Source organism: Helianthus annuus, chromosome 1 (genome assembly GCF_002127325.2).
Source record: "Helianthus annuus cultivar XRQ/B chromosome 1, HanXRQr2.0-SUNRISE, whole genome shotgun sequence".
Classification (NCBI taxonomy): Eukaryota; Viridiplantae; Streptophyta; class Magnoliopsida; order Asterales; family Asteraceae; genus Helianthus; species Helianthus annuus.
In genome coordinates, this window is record NC_035433.2 from 116,046,723 (window position 1) to 116,066,237 (window position 19,515).

Here is a 19,515-nt window from a genome sequence, read left to right on the forward strand (position 1 = left end):
TCGGGAATCACCCCGTTCCATCAGGACTTGCCGTTCTTGACGGTTTTCCTTTGTTTAACCCGAATTTGGTGGGTTCATCGCTAGGAATCAGATCTTTGACCAACACGACACTAAGGATGAGTAGAAGGTCGGTCTAAGCTCTGGTTCTACCGTTTTTATGTGTAGATCTGATGTGAAAACCTTGATTATTCTTGCGGAATCTCTTAGATCTGAGTTGTTCTTGGTGGAATGAGGCCAACACTTGAAGTTCATAAGAACTTTATGATGACATCACCCTAGAACATCTCAAATCCATAACTTCTTGATTAGAAAACATAGATTTAGAGGAGATTTATGTAAAAATTGTATGGAAACCATTCGGATCTGAGTTGTTCTTCATGGGATGACATCACTCTTGAAGAACTCCATGGTGACATCACCCTAGAACACTCCAAATCCGTTGATTTCACGATTAAAAGTCGAAAATCGAAAGATAGAAAGATGAAAGAATGCATATAGATCAATGAAGTACGAGATTTGAGTTGAAAACTTACAAGAATCGCGAGAAATCGAGAGATTAAGGGGTTGGAACGTCTTGGTCGAGCAGCAGCAGTAACAACAAGTGTTTTGGGGTGAATGAGGGGTATTTATAGGCAAGGAAGGAGGAAAAGGAGGGCGAAATGGCCTGGATCGGTTGGCCCGCTCGATCGGCCGGCCCAGCCGATTGACTGGCTTGTCCGATCGGCCGGCCCAGCCGATCGGCTGGCCCGTTCGATCGGCCGGCCCAGCCGTTCGATCGACCGGCCCAGCCGTTTGGTTGGCCCGTCCGTACGGAAGCCTTTCAATCCTCGTTTTTGGTGTGTTGCGATAGGTCGTATATACGTAAAAGGTCGTATATGCGTATCTATATATCCAATATTCGGTGCGATGATCGAGTTACGCGTGCCTTCGAGTGCGTTCTTCGATGTGAGGTGCCATAATGATTATCGGGGTACTACTTTGCTCGTATTGCCGTCATCGTCACGATGGCTGGAGACATGGTACTCTCCCGATAGTCTTTGTTAGCGTTGCTTGTTTATATTTCGACCCCTCACGGTTATCGAGGAGGGTAGATTGAGCCCTCACTCAACATCATCGTGAGTGTTATAATTTATGAAAATAGATTTGTAATAGCGATAGAATATGCGTAATTATTCGATTATACTTCGATTTAGCGATATATCTGATATAGTTACATTATGATCCGAATCTCTGGTGCTAGGCGTAACGAGTGTATCGAGTAGTAACAACGCACGAAGGTGCGGGTTGTTACATCCCACCCCTCCCTTAATCGCGAATTTCAAACATATTACAAATGAGAAGCCTATTGTACACTTTACAGACCTTACCAGCAAATCGGCAACCTTCCTCTGTGCCCTTGGAGCGATCTGAACAACCCTTTAAGTTCAACTCTCCCAAACAATCTCAAATAACCCAATTTTAGATATGTATTTTAAACAAATTTATCTAAATGTAACTTGAATGGTTGAATGTTTAGATTATTAGTTTATTTGATTTATTGATTGTTATTTATGTGATGTTCTAGTCATTTGATTTGTTGATTGTTAACATTTTGAATGTTGGTCATTTGTTAATTGCTTGGGTCTTCCATGTTTAGTTTTTATTAAAACTTAAAGTGTTAGTAAATATTTTTTTAACAACAAACTAAGTTGTTGGGAAAACAAGTTTAAGGAAAATCGTAGATTGATTTAATCTGCCATGTGTAAATCTTCCTGGTGATTACTTGTTATGACAGTGTGTTGAATTGATAACTTGTGTTATTAGTTGTTGATCACTATATTAGATTAGTGAAACGTTGTAAGGTGGTCATTGTTTGGATTAATGAAACGTTTATACTAGTGATCTCTTCCGTTTAAGTAAAACACATATTGGAGCAACTCTTGATTAGAGAATCGAGGAAAGGACGTATAATAAATTAGTTAAAATCTGCTTGAACCTCTATAAATCGACTTTGTATTTCTAACATTTAGTCTCTTTATATTTCTTGCACATTATAATTGTTGAGTTTCAAACAAGGTTAATCCATTTATTTTTAGTGTTTAATTAAAAAAAAATCACCCATAGTTTTCCACATAACCTACTTCTAAAGTCTACTATACATGCACCTTACATGATTTGAACTGAACCCCCACCTTTAAGATAGAGGGGAGTTACCTTACCACCACACCATGTCTTTTTAGGCATAAAATGAATATTTAGACAGATTACTTAGATAAAGGTTGTTTGGATTATTTTAATTGCTTTATGTCAGGATGAATGTCGTAACTTGGTTTATTAGGCCATCCGTAGTCATAAAGCCCCTTGTGGGGCGTTATGCGACACGTGTCGTGCCACGTCACACAAAGGCTTTATGGGGCGTTATAACACTAGAGCCCGTAGTCATAAAGCCCCTACCCATCATTACCTAATTATTAATTTTTGTTTTTATTAATTAATTATAAAAACCATTCTTTATTTTGATTGGTCAATGGTTGAAAAGGAAAGGAGATAACGCCGTGAAATATATAGCGCCGGCCCCCATTTTTTCCCCCATAACGCCGCCCGTCGCGGTGTGCGGGGCGCTATGGGGGCGCTATGTTTGAATTGGGCGCCATATAAGGCCCCAGTACGTATGCTCTTAGAGTTTCATTGTTCAATTTTAGACAAAACTTGTTGCTGACTGGTTTCATATGAATTTTATTTTTAAACTATGGGTTCTCTCAACAAGCCTCGTGTTGGGTTGTATTTGAGAGTTTTGAGGGGAGCAACAATAATTGATATATATATAAATAATAAGGGCCCATTTTCTCGTAAAAATCTTTGTGTTCAATGACATTATTCATCAAGCATTCGTTTTATCACCGTTAATCACCTAAGCACTCTATCTCACTTTACAAATTTGGTTACATTATCCTTAATCATATTTTTTACCAAAACAATCATATTTCATCATACTACTACTACAAATGGGTTTTCACTTTTAAGTCATCAATTAACCAAATTCAAGCATAATTCTTGTTCTATGAGGTGATTCTAACTCACAACCATACTAATTTTCATATGAACTCAAGGATTTGTTGCAAGCCACTTTCTACAAAATCACCAAATCATGAAATTCAACTTACATTTATGTTAAGAACACTTAGACGATGGAGATTTAGTGTTCATGCATACAATCAAGCTTCGATTTCCCTTTCAATTTTAATGATTTTGCTAAGTTAGAGGGTTTCCCCTCTCTTTCTCTTGCTCCTGTCGACACAAACACACTCTGTTTGGGTTTTAAGTTTTGTTTTTATATATTATCTTTTAATTTATTCTAATTTGGCCCCTCATGTTTGGATATTTGTATTTTATGGGTTAAATCTATTCTTTAAGTTAAGATTTTTACTTACACTTAAATTATGTTCATAATCCTAGTTATCATTCTAACAATGATTATGTTTATAAATAGTTATTATCTCTGGCATATACACATATAAAAAGACTTTGGGGGTGTTACATTAGTATTTATATTTTATCTCCTTATAAAAATCTAATTACCCCACAATTTTTAAATGACTATAACTTTTTCGTATTCTAATATTATTTTTAAAAATTACACCAATAAAACAAGAATTTTATTCTCTTTAATTTGAGTATAGTATAACTATAGTTATTTTAATAAAAAAATTGATATATTACGTGATTAACAATGTCTAGGAGTGAGCAAAATCCGAATCGTTAACCATAAACAAATGAAACCGAACCAAAATCAACAAAAAACTGAATTAACTGAAAACTGATTAGCTGAAAACCCATTAATCGAAAACCGAATTAACCAAAATCTGATTATCAGTTTTTCAGCCCCGTTTAATCAAAATTAACCAAACCGAACTAATTATTTATATTTTTATATATTTATAGCTTTTATACCTCCGGTTCATGTATTTCATATTTTATACCTCCATTTCATGTATTTATATTTTCATTTCATGTGTTTATAAATCAATTTCATGTAGTTACACCTCAATTTTATGTATTTTTAAACAAAAATCTTAACCTAAGTTTCGTTTCGGCTATTAACTGAACAGAATAATAAACTATCAATCTAACCAAACTGATTAACTAAAAACCGATTTGTTAATAGAATAGACAAACTATGACTCCGATTCAAGATAATAACTGAACCGATCGAATCATGCACGTCATAATGAAATAGACTAACCGGTAACTTGGCTTAAACAAAAATGCTGGTAAGAAACTAGAAAAGTAGAAACGCAATTTCTGTGTCTCCAATCTCCGAGTTAGCCGTACGAAGAGGCAAGAAATAACACTTCAACGTGGAAGTGAAATCACCACATCATTCTCTACACTTCTTCTTCTTCTTCTTCGTGTTCTCTGTAAATCAACGTATTACTGCAATGGCACACCTCAATGCGGCAGCCTCAGCCCTAACTGCTTCACCACTCTTCCCTCCTCTCAATCGTAACATTTCTTTTTTACACTTTTATCATATGCATCATTTATCAAATTACATTCAACATTTAACCTTCATCCATAGCTTGAATTGAAATGGGGAAAGTTATATGGATTTTTTCAATTACTTTTGAGAATTGAATTCAGAATCAGTAGTTAATGTTGATTTAGGGAGTAATACTTAATTCGAAGCAAATGAGATTAGGGTTTAAGACAGAATTATTAAATGAAAGCGGAATCGTAGAGGATTAATGATTTGAGTTTCTCATAGAGAGGAAAACTTGATTTAAGGTTGAACTTTGAAGAATTTTTTTGTTTAATTGAATGAATTTCAGGTGGAGTTGTTCATTGGGGGAAAATGTTTTGCTGTTCATCTTTCGCGAAATTTCGTTCTAGTTCGGTGTTGTTTGGGAGTACTTCGAGGCGTGGACTACCGAGTCTGGTTGGTTGTGCACCGGTGGGGAACGATGCGGGGAGCATAGAAGTTTCTCAAGAGGAGGATGTGAAACCGTATTCGTGGCCTGATAAAAAGGTTGCATTCTCTGTTGGCGTTACTTGTTTTTTATATTTTAGATGCATATTCATTGTGTAGCTTGCTTGCTTAGCTCACCGAATTAGATACAGGTTTATCAATTATCATCATTTTATCAACACATAATTCCTATTTGTTATAGAGGCCAAGGGTGTGCATACTTGGTGGTGGATTTGGAGGACTATATACCGCTCTAAGATTGGAATCACTCACATGGCCCGAAGATAAGAAACCACAGGTAACACTGGTGAATCGCAACATGTTCCTTTATTCAAGATTTTTCTTTCATTCTCACATTAGGTCATATTATAATACAAATTTGATAATTGCTGCAGGTGATTCTTGTTGATCAATCTGAACGCTTTGTCTTTAAGCCTATGTTATATGAGCTTCTAACGGGAGGTACTTGCTTTCATTCATGGTTTAATGCTCAATTTTGATGATGGTATACTGATTGCTCTAAATATATTTTTGAGTACTTTAGAAGTAGACGCATGGGAGATTGCTCCTCGGTTTTCGGATCTGCTTGTAAACACCGGGGTGCAGTTTCTAAAAGATAAGGTGAAAGTCCTCAGTCCATGTGACCATGTGGGAATAAACGGGCCTAACGTATCCGGCTGTGGAGGAACTGTTCAACTTGAAAGTGGACTTGCCATCGAATATGATTGGTATCAAACCCCACAATTTTTTTTAAAGAAAAAGATTACTTTGTTTGAGCTAATGTGCACTTGCTAATTTGTATGTTTGTATGTGGGCAGCCAGGTTGGTACTTTCTTTAGGAGCTGAACCTAAGCTTGATATCATACCCGGTGCCGTTGAATATGCACTACCGTTCTCGACCCTGGATGATGCTCTTGTAAGTTTCTAGAAATAGTTAATTACTGGTTTACCGTTTATATGCAATTATGCGTACTTAGGGCTGCAAACGAACTGAACTTTCAGCGAACAGTTCATGAACCGTTCGGCGGGAAGTTCGTTGGTGTTTGTTCGTTTATGTTCGTCTGTTTATGTCCGTTTGTGTTCGATAGTTAATTAGGGTTTTTAATTTTTATATTTATTTTTGATATTCTTTTATTTTTATTTGAGGTAACTGAGACAAATAAACCCTATTCCAGTATTCTCAACTTCATTAGTATATTTTGGGTGGATATTCTTAATGTGTGTGCAGTATGATGAAAGATGCATATTATCAGAAATTTAATATATGTTCATTTGTGTTCGTTTATGTTCATGAACGCTTGTTTGTGTTCGTTTATGTTCATGAACGCTTGTTTGTGTTCATGAACGTTCGTCTGTATTTATTTCCATTCATGAACACTTGTTTGTGTTCATTTGTGTTCATGAACGTTCGTTTGTGCTTGTGTGTGTTCATGAACTTTTGTTTGTGCTTGTGTGTGTTCATGAACGTTTGTTTGTGCTTGTGTGTGTTCATGAACATTTATTTGCATTTGTTTGTGTTTGGTACCTAAAACGAACACAAATGAACACGAACATGTTCAGTTCCTTGATAAACGAACACGAACATAAAATCTCATTCGGTAAGTGTTCATGAACTGTTAGTGAACACAAGTATTTCCTTAACAAACGAACACGACCAAGGCCTTGTTCGTGTTCATTCGGTTCGTTTGCAGCCCTAGCATAGTTATCTTTATTATCTAGTGTATACATTGTGATGCAGAAAGTAAATGACAAATTAACAAAACTGGAACGCGAGAATTTTGGTAAGGCAAATCCGATTCGTGTGGTGGTGGTAGGCCTTGGTTATTCAGGCGTTGAGCTGGCGGCCACAGTGTCAGAAAGACTAGAAGGTAAAGGAGTTGTGCAGGCCATCAGTGTTGACTCGTCAATCTTACCAACTGCACCTCCTGGAAATAAAGAAGCCGCTCTAAAGGTTATAAAAATATCTTTTATTGCTAATCAATAAAGCCTTAATGAATCCTATATCAATTCCCGTTAACATATCTCAAGATAAAAATAAAAGCTATTTCACAGGTTCTTAACTCGAGGAAAGTTGAGCTTCTACTAGGATATTTTGTGCGCCGCATAGGGAAATCAGGTGATTCTGTAACTTCTGGTGACGAATCAGATGTTACAGCAAGGGGCAATAATCCTGAACAGTTAGTTGTGGAGGTACAGCCTACTGAAAAGGGTGCAAAAACACAACTTCTAGAAGCTGATTTGGTTCTATGGACCGTTGGAAATAAACCGTTACTTCCACAATTAGAACCAAATGGGTGGCCTTTTGAGCTTCCTGTAACAGGTAGAGGTCAAGCAGAAACAGATGAAACGCTTCAAGTGAAGGGCCACCCACGTATATTTGCTGTCGGTGATTCTTCTGCTTTAAGAGACCCTAAAGGAAAAGTGCTTCCAGCCACTGCACAGGTACCATAGATAGAGGTGGCAACAGGTCAAAGTGTGTTGTTTTGACCCGAACCGTTTTTGTCTTAAACTGCTGTTTTTAAAAAAACAATTTTGCAGGTTGCATTTCAGCAAGCAGATTTTGCTGGTTGGAACATTTGGGCTGCGATTAACAACCGTCCACTCTTGCCATTTAGGTTCGATGCTCAAATGTCACTTCCTTTTCCCAATAAATTTTCAATAGTAAATTTGATACATATTGTATAAATAATATTTGTCTGTTTTTAAAATAGCTGAAAAAAAAGAATCCTTTGGTGTAGACAAATATGGAGCAAGTTAACTCAATACATTTATTTATAAAAAATGACAGTGAACATGCATTATTTTTATTTTACACATGTTACTCTTGTTTTGTGTACAGATTTCAGAATTTGGGTGAGATGATGGTCCTAGGGAGAAATGATGCTGCCATTACACCAAGTTTTATTGAGGGCCTAACATTGGAGGGTCCTATCGGCCATGCTGGTAATTATTCCGCACTTTGTGCACATTACCCTTTGGTAGAGGTGACAATTTGACCCATTTACTTATGGTCAAACCGGTAAAAACAACAAATTCAGCTTAAACAGAAATGGGTCAAAAGTTTGCAAAACTAAATTTTTTAATTCCAAATTTTAGATTATTAATGAAATAGTCTACTTTGGTAATCATGACATACTAATTATATAACTTTCGGACTGTTTGGAGCAACCCCACCCATCCTCTCTCACCCACACTAAACATTAAATTTTGACCCGCTACCCAACCCGTTCATTTTGCCACTGCTACTTGTCATTAAACCTCATAGATTGAATGATGGTGGTTTTGTGTTACAAAATGCAGCTAGGAAACTAGCCTACTTGATCAGGCTACCAACCGACGAGCATCGGGTTAAAGTTGGGATCAGTTGGCTTGCCAAGTCTGCGGTAGATTCCATTGCAACAGTGCAGAGTAACATCACCAAAGCTCTTTCGGATTCTTAATCTCTCTTTTGTAATGAAAATGAAATTTACCTTCGGTTCATAAAATCATAATGTGGTATATAATTCATACAAGGTATTAGCCGCCTTTATGCCGTCACGTCGTAATAATAACATTGCTATCTGGTTTCTCTGGCTTTAAATCTTTCGTATACATTGTTCCCATTGTAATCTTGTGGGTTCTTCAACAATATCTTCAACATGTAGGCATAAACACTAGAATTATCCCCAAGATAAAACTTTCGTTTCGAAATGCTGAGATCCCTTGCGATGTATGCTTACCCAGCCATATCATTTAATCAGTTACCTGTTATGTATGTGTTGAAATAAATTCAAGTTGGTTTGCATTTTGACTTAATATTTTCGGAAATTAGTCAAGTCAAATATAGTTGGTTTTCGTTTTTTATGTACGTTTTCAAATAGTCTAAGTTTTGGCGTAAATTTGGTTTGGAAATGAGCCGTGTCAAACAAATACGTGTTCACTCGACGGTATAAATTCAAGTTAACGTAAGGTTTTTTTTTTTTTTTTTTTTGACTTGAAGATATAATTCTAATGATGTGACATACATGTAGCACACTAGCTTTTCTTTGGTCACATGCAGAACATCATTGGCTAAAAACAGTAAGATTTCAAAAACAAAACGAACTCATAACCGTGGTCGAAAAGAATCGGTTTTTACACAAATCGACAACTAAACCATACGACAATCAACTGCTGTCACCGATCCCCGAAGACTCACCAACGTCTTCAACTCTCACCGCATGTTCAACCTCAACCACCTTCCCTCGGTTCCTACCGCCATCAACCACCTTATTAAATCGCTCGACCCAAACATCATAATCAACCGAATACGGTGTCCCAACAATCCCATCAATATAATCAGCAAAAGCCTTCAATAACGACGACACTTCACCGAGGTACTGTTGAATGACCCTCTTCCGCCAACATCTTTCCCGCCACTTTAACGCTGATTCGATTGAGTCAACCTGTTCTTGACTCGCCATTTTCCCGCCACATATATAGTAAAGAACGTAAACCAGACTCTCAGCGTCGGAAGAAGGACAAAGCTTGCCATGCTGTAACGCATATGCCGACGAGAATTGTAGATTCACCGCAGGACACGTGTCTTTATCGTCCAAAACCGCACGACCCCACGAAACTAAAACGTAAAATCCATTTGTTGTTATAATGTTTTCGGGACAAATGTCGCCATGCTGGACGTTTGCTGACTTGGCGCTTTTGAGAGCCGAGAGACAATCACGACAGCAACGGATCGCGTCGTCGGAAGTAAAAGGGATGGATTTTGTTGACAACGGTTGACCGATGGGATGCACGACTAGTATTGGTGTACCGCATGACGGATGATCACACCTCCCTTTCGGACTCTGTCGTGTACAGGTACCGGAATGCAAGATTCTGCCGTTAGAAACGATTTGCGGAAGATTCTTGCTACAGATTCCTTGATCCGCGAAAATGTTCAAGATCTTCGTTTGCCGTTGGACTTGATACCATAAACTCATATCTTCCCACGAAGGTTCTAATCGGGTCGGGTGCGCACCGACGTATAACATCAACGGCTCTGTCGGAAATTCTAACGAAAACGCTTCATAACAACACCCATTCCAACCTTGCAACAACTCCTGTATCTGAAACCGATCTTCAACCGCTTCAAGTTCCAATATTTCTCCTTTCTCGAGCTTCAACCGGTGATCTTGAATATGTTTCTCGACAATTTTGACACTTTCAGCATCATAATCAACGGGTATTATCGCCTTTTCACTATCTCCCACCAGCCGCCGCTCAACTCGCCGTTGATGAAGACGACGGCCATGATCCGTCGCTAATGACGTTATCGACCTTCTTGACTCTCCACACCATTGAACGATCGAGTAATACGTCGCTAAAACGATCTGCAAACATCCCAAATCTCTCCAGTTTGCGTTACCTAACTTGTTCCAAATCCGATCAACCTGTGAAACCTTAACTTCCGCATGGTTTATAATCCAGTTTACCATCGATAAATACGGATTACCCGACACTAATTCAAGTTTTCCCATATCACCTTCGAGTTTAACCACACCACCGAAGCTGGAATCGAGAACTAAGACGTAAACGCAATCGTTGCTAGCAGATGTATACTTGCTTAATGTTCTTGACAACAATATACGTGCAGCATAAAACAGCGCTTTACATATAGAAGATGACGACATTGTTAACTCGTTTTCATTTATAATATTGTGTCTGTAAACCGCAAAGTGGACAACCTGATCCCACCGCACATGCGGGTCGGATTCGTTTCTCGAAACTAATGCAGCACCACAAAGAGAATCAAGTCTTCGTCTTGCTATTGCTTTCTCGACAGTATAAAATTTGGATCCAGAATAACGAGGGCACCATATCGAATACGGGGATGGCCCGTTTTCATCCCATAATGAATGCCATAAAGAATCAGTAATAGCATGCAAGAAATCTTCAAGTGCTAAGAATTCTTGTTCTTTTGAGGTGTGAGTGGACTGAGGGGAGCATGGCATACGGTGTAATTGTTGAAATAACACGGATTCCAATGCGAAATCGAGGTTTTGTAACTCGTCAAGTGCAAAAGGGGACATGAAACTGTGATCTGTGACCCATTCCTCAAGGTGTTGTGTGAATAAATCGATGTCGGTTAGGCTTCTTGCGATTTCTTTAGTTGCTTTGAATCCTTGTTTCGAGCTTGTTCCACTACGCGACGAAATAACTGCATTTGGTAGGATTTGAAATGAGTTACGAAAGTTATAACTTGGGTAAATTAAATTCGCATTAGACTAACGATGCAAACCTGATTCGGTCTTTCGGAAACTTCCATCCAAACTTTGACCACCAACCGAACCCAAATCGTATTGACTTGAACCTAAACAGGTAAAGATAACAAAACGTCGTTTATACGTCTAAATGGTGAAAAATGTACACGAAAAAAACAGGTTTATGTCGATAACCAAACGAGTTATTATTTCACTCTTGAGTGTTTGGGCAAGTCATGATACTTATTATTTCTCACTATTTAGTGTCAAAATAACTAAATATGGATAATAAATGTGAAGTATTTACCTACCTATCCTAGCTCTAACCAACTGGTTAACTAATTATCCATTTCTAAAACCCACAGGCATATTCTAAACCTTATAAAGGCATTAAATGTCTCTCAAATGGATCTTTTCTTCAAGTTAAAGGGTGTTTGGATGTGCTTTTTCAAAGTGATTATCCCCAAATTTGGTTACTTTGACCTTAACACACTGTAATAATAACCAAATCCCATCTTCATTTCATACAAACAGAATATAAAACAAAATCTAAGAACCCAAAAGATGCTTACAAGAATCAAGAACACACACAACATAAGCCAAGAAACTTGAAAATAACTCACCTATCTGCATATTGATGTCTGAAAATGTAAAAAAGCTGCAAGATTTAGAAACCCCAGAATGGGTTTAGTTAAAAACACAATATTTAGCATCCTCCACACCACAAAACTAGATGCAATCACTCCCCATGGAGCCCAATGTGGAGCAAAGAATGAAACCCTGATTACAAAGACAGATAGATAGATATATAATTATTATAAGAAGTGACAGAAAGAATGGGGGAAAAGAAGTAACATGCCAAAAAAGAAAAAACTGAAACAGCTTACAATGATGAAGATGATGCTGATGATGCTTCCCACTCTCATATCCACCCACACCCACATGAGTTTTTTGATTATTAATAATATTGTTTAGTGAAGGAATGTATGTAATATAAAATGGGAAAAATTTGGTTGTTTGGGTTGTTTTTGTTTTGTATTTGTTTGTAGGTTGTGTTGGTTCTTGTCTGGTCTTGTGCTTTACCAACCTTTGAATCTTTCTTTTGAAGCTCTCTTGATTCCCAAGAGACCCCATTTTCAAGGACAATATATTTATTTATTTAAAGTGATTTTCAGTCACAACTTTCAAGATTCATAAAGATTAAGATGAGTTTTTTTTTTTTTTTTTTTTTTTTTGGTTTGTTTGGTTTTTAATAACGTTTGCGCTATTCTCACACCACTAAAATTTTATTTTCATACCCCTACATTTATACGGTCTGTATAGAGTTATACGGGTTGTGTATAACTGATTATTGTATAAAAAAATATCAGAGAATGTTTTTTTGTCCATGTATATGGGCCGTATAACATTATATGACCTGTATAGGATGTTATACGACCCGTATAATGTTATACGACTCAAACCTTATATAGTGCTATACGACCCATATAATGTTATACGATCTGTATAGAATACTATACAACCTAATATTTTCTCTATGTATACGAGCCGTATAACATTATACAGCCTAATATTTTTCGTGTCAAATTATTCTATATGGCCGTATAACGTTATATGACTCGTATACAAGGTGTGAAATTAAGATTTTAGGGCGTAGGATCATTAGGACCCATTAATAAATGGAGTTTGATTGTATGGTTGGATGAAGAATGGAATTGTCAATTGTATGTGTGTGGACCATGTGGCAATTAACCATTATGTTTGTCAAAGTGAAGGGGAAATAAATAATAATAGAATAAGAAATAAAGAAGAGGAGGCTATGTTATTAATTTTCTTTTGGGAATGAAAGTGAAAGGAAAATGAAAGAATAAGATCGGTATCTTTTATTTTTTATTCAAAAAAGAAAAGAAGAAAGTTATTTTTTATATTTTATCAATAAAAAATATTATTTTCTTTTCTTTTAAATAACCATTTTTAGAATCTAAACGTGACTTTACAAATTCATAACTAATTGTTATTTTGAGAGCCGAAGCGCACTGGCTGAAAATTGAGACGGGTCAAGCATGACTGCATAATCGAGACAGTGGCAACAACCCATATGCCAATAAGGGTGCAAATTTTTAGGTAAAGAACATATAAAGTTTGTGAATATAAATTTTGAGAACATTATGTGTAAATGAGGTAAACATTTAACGTGTGTTATATTTTTATTTTAGTGAAAGAAACCATTATAGGGAGATGGGAAGACATGTAGAACATAGGTGGCATTTTTTGCTTCTGTGCTACTGAGAATCAGTTTTATAGTTATCTTTGTTTTGTTTGTATGTTGTATTAACTAATTTTAAGCATATTTCCTTTAATCAATGACGATCAAGTGATTTTTAGTGAGGTCGATAGCAATTCTTTTACAACACAATTGATGTTACCCGAGTCTTTTAGCATGTCCGCGTTGACCTGTTCAATTAAACTAAACGAGGTGTGTTAGTCGACTCAAAACCTGTATTTTTCGTGTTGTGTTTGGCTTCATGGACATTTGAGCTAAAAGAGGGAGAAACATAAACTCCTATATGTACAATTTCATTTCAAAGTTATTTCAACAATGTTAAATAATATAATTCACTTTGAGTAATCCGTGTAAAGTTGGTTTGTATTTGAGGCAACCTGTTTTCATACATGGTCAATTGTATGTAGCTTTATCAAGGGTTAAAACATGAGATGGAGTCAAGCTACTAATATACTTGACAACAACGACAAACCTACAAATAAAACAACTAATGTTGTTTATAAAGAGATCTTCAATGAGTTGTGATTTTTTATTATGTTCATGTATTTCAATTATTTGGTGTACTCTATGATTTCCGTTAATATTTCAACGTATATATAATTAAAATATTTACATCAACAATGTTAAAGTAGTTATTTTTCTTATTAGCCACCAGTGTAACACACGGGAACTTAGACTAGTAACAAATAAAGAAGAGGAGGCTATGTTATTAATTTTCTTTTGGGAATGAAAGTGAAAGGAAAATGAAAGAATAAGATCGGTATCTTTTATTTTTTATTCAGAAAAGAAAAGAAGAAAGTTATTTTTTATATTTTATCAATAAAAAATATTATTTTCTTTTCTTTTAAATAACCATTTTTAGAATCTAAACGTGACTTTACAAATTCATAACTAATCATCCCATGTTTGATAATAAACTAGTTGGTTTTTCCGCGCTTCACGGCAGGTTTTTAGTGGGTGTTGGTTCGGTTCATTACAAAACTAATACGATACAGACATACGATATAACAATTGAAAGAAACAAAAACAAATACATAGGTGAATACAAATCCATATTGGACTAAACTTATACCGGTTATGAATAGTAAAAACTGGCAACAATTTTACAGGTATCAATGTTATTTGATCTTAATCGAATCGGTTCGTCATGAAACTTGTAGGAACACCATGAAAAGCATAAAAACGAATAGTATCTATGTTGTTTGTATTTGTCACAGTAAGGAAAAAATCAATTATTTATATATACAATATTTGAACCAAAAGATTATAATTGAATAAAAATAAAAAAAAATATTTAGTTTAAATAAAAAAAATATTTTTCAAAAAATGAAGTTAAAAAAAAAAGTAAAACATCACTACTTACTTGGTATTCATAATTATTTATTTATTTTAGCACTCTTCATCAAGACTTTATATAAATATATATAAATTTAAAATAAAATATATATAATATCAATATTTCTCTTTTAGTTTAGTTCACCCCAAAACTATCATAAAACTTTTCATTCTACTTTTAATAACCAAAGTGTATTAACTACATATTTTTAATCCAATATACAGTAAACTTGATATAATATATTAGGAGAAAGTTCATTTCAAAAGAAAATTTAACCGAGAAGAAAAAAATGGTACAATTATAAAATTTAAATAGTTTTTCTTTCATCTCATTTATTATCTTTAACTAATTAATTAGTTATAAAGACTATTATCATCCACACTAATTTGTTTTGCCTACACACATCAAAAGTTATCTTACATTTTTCGAAATTTATCCTACACATATTGAAATTTATCCTACACAACTCGTAATTTATCCTACATATCTCGTAATTTGTCCTACATTACTTTTTGAAAAATATATATTTTGAAAATAAGGTACAAATTTAATTTAGTTATCTATTCAAGAAAAACACTATAAATTAATGATCTATGTAAGTTTACCAATGTACCCTTACATTAAAATTAAATACAAATATTAAATGAAGCAAAATGAAACATTATTATTGGTTGAAGTTTTTTCTTTTTTCTTCTTACAAAAATGTTGTTTTCATTTGAACTCTACACTAATATATTAAACTACTATTGGGGTAGGTGACTCAGTGAGAGAAACACCTAAATTGAGGAGGTAATGCCTTCAAGTTCCACAAGAAATAAAAATAAAATTTGTTGTTTAAAAAAATGATTTTTAACGACAAATTTAAATTAATGGCGGACCACTGTAGTATCATTATGTCACGAGCGGAACCACCCGAATATATCCATCTTCACTAAGCAATAACGTATATACACTAATATATAAAGAAACCAATAAACCTGGGAAAACCCCCTTGTGAGAATCAAATCTACAATCTAATGGTCCTTAAGTCTTATCCCATCTGAAGATGCACTAGGCTATAATAATGGTACGTGTTTAAAATAATTTAAACTAATAATTGTATGTTTCTAAAATTATGCATATACTCACTCCAAGTCTCCAACTATATATGGAATACTTTTTCTTACCTCCTGCCATTCAATCAATAACTCATAAACTAACGTCATTTTCTTAAAAGTTTACTTTTAATTTTTGTATATAGAAAAATTGTTTTATATTTGTTTGTATCTTTATAAACAGTGTAAAAATGTTTTATGTTTTCATAAAAAATGTGTTGTCTTTTACTTATTTTTCTTTTTTAAATTAAATTAGAAAATATAAAACGTCTTTTTATTTATTTTCTACTTAACATTTTTGAAATACAAAACAAATTTAGGTGTTGTTTGTTTTTTCTGGGAGAAAAGGTCTGCAGTCTGCGGACCACATCTGCAGACATCTGCAGGAGAAGAGGTGGACCAAATGTCTGCAGTCTGTAAGGAGAAGATGGTTTGTTTTTTTTATATAAAAACATCTTCACACACACACAACACACACAAACCACAGATCTCTCTCTCTGCCTTATCTCTCCCTCTCTCTCTCTACAATCTATCTGTCACCACCACCATCGCACCACCTACCACCACCACAACCAACCTAAACCACTTCAGCCACCACCCACCCTGTCTCAAGCACCACCACCCCGTCGCAACCGGAGAGGAAGAAGGGGCCGGTGGGTTTCGATTTGGGGGTTTCTGAAGAGATGGAGAGAAATTGAGGGAGGAGAGAACGGGAAGGAGGGAAAGAACTGGAGAGGAAGAAGGAGGGAGAGAACCGGTGGGTTTCGATTTGGGGGTTTCTGAAGACGATCTTTTCCACCTCCTTCTCCGGCCGGTCTCATCTCAACCACCACCGGTACATCTCCAGCCGGTTCTTGTGAAGATGGAGGTGGTGATTGTTGAAGGTGGAGGTGATGGGTGTCGGAGGTGGAGGTCTCCGATGATGATGATGGTCTCCGATTGGGTTTTGTTTTAATTGATGGGTTTGGTGGTGGTGGGTTTTGACGATGGTGGTGGTGGAGGTGGTGGCGGAGATGTGGTGGCAGGTGGAGGTGGAGCTAGGGTTTTGGGGCAGATGAATGTTTTGAAGAGGGAGAAGAGGTCTGCAGAGCTTAGAAGACTTGTGGACAAGTCTGCTTGGGGAAGAGGTGAGGCAGACGTTTTTGGTCTGCAGATCTTCAAGAAAACAAACAAGCTGCCGGAACCTTATGTCTGCACGCCTCTGCGCGACGCAGACATAAGTGCTCAGAAGAGCTTCTGGCCAAAAAAACAAACAACACCTTAGAGAAGACTTTGAAAATGGAAAAATTAATATAATAAACAAACAAAAAGTCATAATGGAAAAATCACATAAAAATGGAAAAAAATAAAATAAAAAAGGTCTTAAAATAGTTATTAACTAGCAGAAGTCCCCGCACTCCGCATCGAGCTTTCGATCGGTATCGGTTTGTTACACTATCGGTACGATTCGTGTACTTGGTATAGCTTTCGCTATAGGTTACTTTACCTAAAAAATACTTTATTATGGTACGTTGAGAAAACTATAAAAACAAATATTCTTGGTTGTGGCATGCTTGTGTTAGTGGTTAAACCGTTATGGACTAACAATTTTACTAATATATATGATAATAAAAATTTTGTATTAACTGAGAAAAGTTATAAATCATTCATGAGAAAATAAACACTTTTATTTAATATGTATATAATAAAATAAAAATCAAATATGTTTAGTTTTAAAAAATTACTAAAAAAGCAACATAAAAAACTAATAGACCATGTGTAGACACTACCTAAAGTTTACCATTCCTCACTACACTCAAACACCGATTTTTGACAAACTTTAGAGGGTAAAAAAAGTAATATAAGAAACCTAATGGATCATATGTGTAGAAGCCATCTAAAGTTTACTTTTTCTCCATATGTTATGGATTAATACTATATTAGTGGGTTATCACCTGCGCTTCGCGGCAGGTTTATACCATGGATTAAAAAAAGCAATTGCGAACGGACATTTTACGTAAAAGTAAAAAACCACGTCACGACCGTAATTCGAATGTCACAAAAAGTTATGGGTTAGTCTGTGATGTTATTGTAACAACCCTCAAAAAGGTCCTGCAACAATCCATGATCGAAACCCTAAACACGTACGATGGAAACCAGCACGAAAAATAAAAAATAAAAGATTTTAGGGTCGTCGCGGGCCGCGACAAACCCATAAGGAACCCTCGCGGGTCGCGAGAGGCTTGTAATCCGTCTAAGACACGTGTAGGACACGTGTCGTCCAAATGTCAAGACTACCTCATGAGTCATGCCATCTATGCCCTAGCTAGGTAGTTTCGCGGGGCGCGACAGGATAGCCTTAGGCTATCGAGGGGCGCGAGAACTCATATTTCAGCTGTATATTGAGCGAACATCAGACATTCAACTTCGTTCACAATTTTCTTTTCTTTCTCTCTGCATTGTTGGTATTATACCCAAATACCCGAAGTGCTAAAACTCTGCCCGTAATCAGCGTGCTAACTCGAATCAGTGGTACGGTACCCTGTCCTATTGATTGAAACTGGGCCAACGGATGTTTAATTGCTGCCTGAATAAGGCTATACTTTGTCATTCGTTGTGGGTTTTGATCTCGTGATTATCGTTAAAGTTGAATTGAGTTAATACACTAATATGAGTTCCATTATATCTAGAAATTAGAACTTATCACCAAGGGGCTACTAAACCATAAGCTTTAAGAAATTTAGTTGTTTCTTGACATGCTGACAATCTATTATCCAGACTTGTGACTTTACTTTTCAAAATTTCATAAGCTTCTTTTACCGTGTGATATGACAATTTCATTCCATCGTTTTTTTTTGCAACTCTTGTATAGTTTTATCTTTTGAAATATATTCGTTGCACTCGGCTAAACACTTTTGTTTTAAAACTTCGTTTTCTTTTTCAAGATTTTCACATTTCTCTGTTAGCTCTTTTTCTTTTTCTTTCAAAAATCTTTCATTTTCTAGCATTTCATTACATTTTCCTTTGAAAATCTTTTCAATTTTAGTAAATTCAATGTCTCTGGATCTCAGATTGTTATCCTTTTCAGTACAAGCTTTGCACGTTTCCATGCATTTCTTGCACTGTTCATCAGTTTTATGATCAGATTTATCTAACATTTCAGAAGATTCAGTTTGAGTTTTTACCTTAGTGTTTGGCACCTCGGCTTCTTTTGCCGTCTTTTTCTGATCTTTCATCACTTGTTGTTTCTCTGCAACAGCTTCCTCTGCCTTTGCATCGGCTTTCTTCACCTGCTGTTTTTCAGTAACATCTTCATCAACCATCTTTTACAACTTTTCATCGGTTCTTTTCTTCACTTCATTCACCAACTTCTTGCTTTCAACGACAATTTCCTCCACTGTCTTCTTCTTCTCTAAGCTCGCATAGATCACCTTGTTTATTTCTTTATCTACCTTTTCTCTGTAGTGTGGAATTACTTTGAGCCCTCGTCACCAAACACCCACAGTTGAAATTGCAGCAACTAATGCGTCAAAATCTACCTCATCAGGATCAACTGTTGGGTTTCCTTCAGGATCTACAAAACACTCCTTTTCTTGACTCCATCTATTAGCACGCTGTGCTTCTTTAAAAGCATCATATACATTACTCAAATAAGCTCG

General features: G+C 35.8%; 3 protein-coding genes across 3 annotated transcripts; 1 reads left to right on the forward strand and 2 right to left on the reverse strand.

Moving 5' to 3' along the window:
* Positions 1 to 4,272: 4,272 nt before the first annotated feature.
* LOC110873719 (alternative NAD(P)H-ubiquinone oxidoreductase C1, chloroplastic/mitochondrial) lies at positions 4,273 to 8,635 on the forward strand. The gene is made up of 11 exons (XM_022122726.2): positions 4,273 to 4,482; positions 4,809 to 5,005; positions 5,148 to 5,243; positions 5,341 to 5,407; positions 5,490 to 5,673; positions 5,768 to 5,861; positions 6,684 to 6,896; positions 6,998 to 7,387; positions 7,484 to 7,560; positions 7,785 to 7,888; positions 8,246 to 8,635. The coding sequence occupies exons 1-11, from the start codon at positions 4,419 to 4,421 to the stop codon at positions 8,383 to 8,385; spliced, it is 1,626 nt and encodes a 541-aa protein (XP_021978418.1). The 5' UTR covers positions 4,273 to 4,418; the 3' UTR covers positions 8,386 to 8,635.
* A 317-nt stretch (positions 8,636 to 8,952) lies between these two features.
* LOC110873730 lies at positions 8,953 to 12,292 on the reverse strand. Its single transcript, XM_022122733.2, has 4 exons — positions 12,051 to 12,292; positions 11,787 to 11,943; positions 11,202 to 11,273; positions 8,953 to 11,120 (listed from the first exon to the last, which is right to left on the reverse strand). Exons 2-4 carry the CDS (start codon positions 11,794 to 11,796, stop codon positions 9,091 to 9,093), a joined length of 2,112 nt encoding a protein of 703 aa, XP_021978425.1. The 5' UTR covers positions 11,797 to 11,943; positions 12,051 to 12,292; the 3' UTR covers positions 8,953 to 9,090.
* A 6,401-nt stretch (positions 12,293 to 18,693) lies between these two features.
* On the reverse strand, positions 18,694 to 19,179 carry LOC110929002. The gene has a single exon (XM_022172095.1). The coding sequence runs from the start codon at positions 19,177 to 19,179 to the stop codon at positions 18,694 to 18,696; it is 486 nt and encodes a 161-aa protein (XP_022027787.1).
* Between the last annotated feature and the right edge of the window lie 336 nt (positions 19,180 to 19,515).

Excerpts from the sequence above, each read along its gene's own strand:
- LOC110873719 (XM_022122726.2), top strand. The coding sequence starts at position 4,419 with ATGGCACACCTCAATGCGGCAGCCTCAGCCCTAACTGCTTCACCACTC. Across the intron at positions 5,674-5,767 it reads CTTGCCATCGAATATGATTG|GTTGGTACTTTCTTTAGGAG; the intron begins GTATCAAACCCC and ends GTGGGCAGCCAG. Across the intron at positions 6,897-6,997 it reads ATAAAGAAGCCGCTCTAAAG|GTTCTTAACTCGAGGAAAGT; the intron begins GTTATAAAAATA and ends GCTATTTCACAG.
- LOC110873730 (XM_022122733.2), bottom strand. Across the intron at positions 11,121-11,201 it reads TTTCCGAAAGACCGAATCAG|TTATTTCGTCGCGTAGTGGA; the intron begins GTTTGCATCGTT and ends TACCAAATGCAG.
- LOC110929002 (XM_022172095.1), bottom strand. The coding sequence starts at position 19,179 with ATGGTTGATGAAGATGTTACTGAAAAACAGCAGGTGAAGAAAGCCGAT.